Source organism: Triticum aestivum, chromosome 4B (assembly GCF_018294505.1).
Source record: "Triticum aestivum cultivar Chinese Spring chromosome 4B, IWGSC CS RefSeq v2.1, whole genome shotgun sequence".
In the NCBI taxonomy this organism is placed as follows: Eukaryota; Viridiplantae; Streptophyta; class Magnoliopsida; order Poales; family Poaceae; genus Triticum; species Triticum aestivum.
The window spans coordinates 564,032,918-564,037,873 of record NC_057804.1 but is presented as its reverse complement, the minus strand read 5'-3'; the positions used below and the strand labels follow the sequence as shown (position 1 = coordinate 564,037,873).

Sequence of the window (4,956 nt, the reverse complement as noted above, 5' to 3'; positions counted from 1 at the left end):
CGCTTGTATCTGGCGGTCTCAGCCACCCACCCGGCTTGTAAAGAACTGCTCTTCGGAAGCCATCGAAAGGGTGGTGAAAATGGTGAAGGAGGAGATGGGGGAGCGATGGAGGGGTGTGATTCTTGCCTGGCGTCTGACCTCGTTTAAATAGAGGACGAACGGGAGGAGCTCGGCCGGCGTTGCGTTTAATGTCGGCCCGCTCATGAACAGATGTGTGGCCGGAGTAGGGTTCTCAGCTTCCATGCGGGTTTAATGGAGGTGTATGAATGCGGCGAGAAGGCGTATTCACCGGGGCGTGCAGCGCGGCATCCTCGGCCGGCGCGCCGTTTCCATGGCAGATGCAATGGGAGGTCAGGTCCGCCTTGAGCCGCCTTCAATGCGGAGCGCCGCGCTCTACAGCGACATGAATGCGGACAACTGACTAGGGGCGAAAAATGTGCGCCAGAGGGGGAGGATTTTTTGATGGGTCAGGGCGGTCAGAAGCGGGCTTGGGATTGGTCCAGACCCCCGCAAACCTCTCACACTTTTGTCTCCGGTTTGCGAAAGAAAACACTTTCGAACTGTCCCGCAGACCAATACAGGTCTATGTTGGATGACTTCCACGATCCAGACGGCGTGGTCCGTACGATTGCGGGAGGTTTGAGGGTCCGGGTTAGAGATGCCCTTAATATTTCGAGGCGGTTAGAGATGCCCTTGATATTTCGCTCATACGGATCGTACATTATCTTAGCAATATTCGGAAGTCAGGAAAAAAGAACAAAAAGTGCGAATCTAGAGGTACCTGCGGGCACGAGATCGCCCATCCATCCGTGCGGCCGCCACCCACGGATGCCGTTAAACCCTAACTCCCATCTTCCCTATTTCTAGGGTTTTTCTCACTGCCAGCACGCCACTCCCCCTCCCCACCCCCCTTCAGCAGCGCAACACACCAACGCCGCCGCCGCGCCGCCAGCCCACCGGGAGCACCGCCGGAGAAACCAGCCATGGATCGGTACCAGCGGGTCGAGAAGCCGCGGCCCGAGGCCGCCGCCATCAGCGAGAACGAGATCCGTATCACCACACAGGGCCTCATCCGCAACTACGTCACCTACGCCACCTCCCTCCTCCAGGTACCGCACCAGCCGCCACCCCCGTAGCCACCGGATCGCGCCCCAAGGGGCCAGCCTTGAATAGGCGCCGTATCCTCGGTTAGATCTCGTGGCGGCACGTCTTAAAATGGCAAATTTGGGCGGAGTATACTTCCTGACCCCATACAGCATCGAACGTGTCCGTTGATTATCGGCCTGCCACTGATATATACGGCAATGATATCTAGTTTTGCTTGCATTTCTTTTCTGTGAGATTTCGTGCTGCAGAGTGATATTTTCCACGCCGTCTTAAAAAGGAATGCCATCTGGTTAAGGATATCTGCAATATCTAAGTTAGCGAGTAATGGATTAACGGAATGAGGACATAGCATTATATTGTCCTACCGGGGTGAGTGATCAGGGAGGTAGTTTTTTTGCTTATCGTTGATGGCAGGTGGTAGTTTTGGTGTGTTAATTGGACAGGGCCACATCAAAGCTCTAGCTAATCTGAAGATTAAGGGCCTTCCATGGGCTCTTTGATGTTATTACAGGCTGTATGATATACTCTTGTTATCTGAAATACAATAATTCAGCGTCCGTTTATCAAGTGCAAATTGGCATTGTTGTTGTTTACTCTGAATGCACTGAAATCTTGAGCTCACCTTTTAATAATCTTGAGCTTATCGAATTTAGTTGGTTGGTACATGAGTCATCAGTCTGGATATATAACAGATTCAATCGTGTTGGTAAAGGCTTGTATTCTCTTAGTGTGAGCCCTTCATCGAGGAGCCAATTGCCATTAAAAGGAAATGAGATTGAAGCCAGAACATGAATGATTTTCCTGCCCTGTCTATCGTTTGTTTTGTCAAACTAGTTTCCCTGCTGGTCCTCGCATGTACCTAGCTGATATTGCATTTTCATGGTTGCTACTTGCTATTAATCATCGCCATTTCAGCAAGTTATAGCCCTCTTTTATTGTAGGTGTGATATCACACCACTTCCTGGAGTCTGTTTATTTTGTAACAATTGTGTCAAAGTTGGGGTGTGCCACTCAGTCTAAAGTTCTCAATGTTGATCCATAAAAGGGCCGCACATACATGTAATCCTTCTTTTTATCAAGGAGGATGCATCATGTAACAATGTAGTAATTCCACCGTTCTTCTACAACCATGACCTGCTACGCCACTTCTGCTGGGGGTATAGTTTATTACTGTGTTATATGTGGTGCCAGCTTTGCTTAACTAACTATTACACCTCACCCGCATCACATGTACTTGTATGCATACAATGAATCTTATAAGTTGTTCAAATCAGGAAAAACGGGTGAAAGAAATTGTGTTGAAGGCCATGGGACAAGCTATCAGCAAGACAGTGGCTATTACTGAGATCATAAAGGTTGGTCTGTTCTTAGCTCTCTTTTGATACCATCATTTGGACTCCTTAAAATTGACTAGCTCCATCTAATCGCAGAAAAGGATCCCTGGGTTGCATCAAGATACAACAATCAGTTCAGTCAGTATTACTGATGTATGGGAACCCATTGAGGAAGGCCTTGTACCGTTAAGTATTGCAAAACTTTATTGCTTGCTGATTCCTTGGGTCACTCTCTTTGTTAGTGTTTTTATATATGTCATCTTGTTGCAGATTGGAGATGACTCGTCATGTTTCAATGATCTCAATCTCCTTGTCACCTAAGGAGCTCGACACAAGTTCACCCGGGTATTATGTTTGACATGTTTTCCTTCCCATGATTTATTTTGAAGCATCTCGGATGCTCTACCTTGATTTCATGTGTACTGTAATATGCAATTTTATGTGATCTTGTAGATATCAAGCTCCATTGCATGCAGAGCCACTTAAACCAAGGTACCAGCAAGTTCAGCGATATCAACAACAGCACCAGCCAAGACAAAATCAAGGTCAAACAGGTGAACACACAATCACTAGATGTAGTTTGTCTATGTTACTGACCGCTAACTTGTTCCATATGCATTGAAGATTCATATGTACGTGGAAGAGGCAGAGGGAGAGGAAGGGGCTGGGGTGGTAGGGGAGGATATGGTGGAGGTTATGGTGGGTATGATAATAACCAAGGAGGTTATGGTGGATATAGCAACCAGGGAGGATATGGCCACAACCAAGGTGGGTATGGCAATCATGGAGGTTACGGCCACAACCAAGGTGGGTATGGCAACCAGGGAGGTTACGGCAACCAGGGAGGGTACGGCCAAAACCAAGGTGGATATGGAGGGGGTTATGGTTATGACCAAGGTGGATATGGGGGATATGGTAAGTTCTATCATAGCTTTGTTTTTGCTTACTGTTATTCAAGGTTGCCCATCAGCAAAGTATCTATGATAATCTAATCCTTACAGAAGTGGAGTTTAGTGTTGACTGCTTCAGTTGATTTGTTTTTGGATGCCTTTTTGGGTCTTCCCTGAATATCGTATACATTATACATACACAACTATGTGTTCTCACCATTTTATCTCGTCAGATAATGGTGGCTGGAATTACAACCAGAACAGAGGCCGTGGTGGCGGTGGACGAGGAAGAGGCAACTGGGGATACAGTGGTATGTACAATCGCAGCAGCATACAGTCTATTTAGGCATGAATTGAACTTTCTGTTGGTATCCACCTATCTTGTGCATTTACTCCATCTCGTTACAAATTACTCCCTCCGCCCATAGTGTAAAAAATGATCTTATATTTTGGGACGGAGGGAGTAAGTAACAATAATTTCTGCTGCTGACTGATGCCTCCATTATGGCAGAACTTCAGTGAATAGTATTAGTGACGATAGAACAGGTTTTAATTACCAATAATAAGATTTCAGTGCTAATCTGATTTCCCCTTTTCTTTCCTTGCTCAGTCACATGGGCATTGTGGTATATACACATTCAGAAAATGAGTTATACATATTGGTGAATGAAGAATAATTTCTTCACACTTTACTTATTGCTTTATCTCAAGTTGTATATTTAGACCATGCACATGTGTATTGTAATCATTTCCAAGCCTGAACTTGTATTTGAAACAATGATTGAAACGATAACTCTATGTGCTTTAGAGAAAGGATGCAAGTTTAAATGATCGCTATCCTGGGCATTAATTCAAAAGGTTTGGAGCTTGATTGTAGATTTAATAAGTCTTTAAACAATACAGCACCATGTATCAGGTTCGGTGGTCTTGTTCTTGCATAACAAGTCTGTAAACAATCAATCGTGGAATCTGTCCATCACAGGTCCAGGATACGAGCGCGGTGGACGAGGTGCAGGCGGCCCAGGTGGCCCAGGCGGCAGGGGATACGTGCGGGGCCGTGGTCGGATGGGTCCTGGCCGCGGGCGGGGCAACCAGAACTATTAGGTCACATAGTGCTGTATTGTTGCAAAAAAAGAGAGAAAAAGGTACGCGTTCTGTGAATCGGAACCGAACCTTGCGCTGTTTCATTGTGAACCATCGACTAGGCTTCCCAGTTTTTAGCTATAATTGCCAATGGTATCTGTACCATTGCTTCCATTCTGTGGGATTTTGACAAGCATGTTATGTTGTTCCTGGGACACCTTTACTGTATCTAAGAGTGCAGTTTTGAATAGTAGTTAATCTGTTTCCCAGCTTCCCCCTTCCTATCTCCTTCCCAGAGGACGTATCCTGTGCAACGAAAGAACTCGTGCACCAGATGCACCAGCTACACATGAGCCCTCAGATCTATCTAACAGGTTGGCTGCTGGAACGTTTTGCAAAAGAGACCTTCAAGCCTAGCTAAATCAACGAAAGGACATCCGAAACCCAGTTCGTGTCTTCCTCTTCCTGTACCACTGAACCAGGCCCCGAGACTGGTGTATAGTTCAAATAAAAATATTTTCTTCTGCTGCTAACATGATAAT

The 4,956-nt window shown here is 46.2% G+C and overlaps 1 protein-coding gene across 2 annotated transcripts; it reads left to right on the top strand.

Annotated features, from left to right (window-relative positions):
- Positions 1-865: 865 nt before the first annotated feature.
- On the top strand, positions 866-4,672 carry LOC123093270 (TATA-binding protein-associated factor 2N). 2 transcript variants are annotated; one of them, XM_044515190.1, is made up of 8 exons: positions 866-1,109; positions 2,382-2,462; positions 2,538-2,626; positions 2,712-2,786; positions 2,895-2,986; positions 3,066-3,356; positions 3,565-3,642; positions 4,314-4,672. In XM_044515190.1, the coding sequence occupies exons 1-8, from the start codon at positions 984-986 to the stop codon at positions 4,433-4,435; spliced, it is 954 nt and encodes a 317-aa protein (XP_044371125.1). In that variant the 5' UTR covers positions 866-983; the 3' UTR covers positions 4,436-4,672. The 2 variants fall into 2 exon arrangements, with proteins under 2 accessions (XP_044371125.1, XP_044371124.1); XM_044515189.1 differs by having other exon boundaries at positions 2,895-2,995.
- Positions 4,673-4,956: the final 284 nt, after the last annotated feature.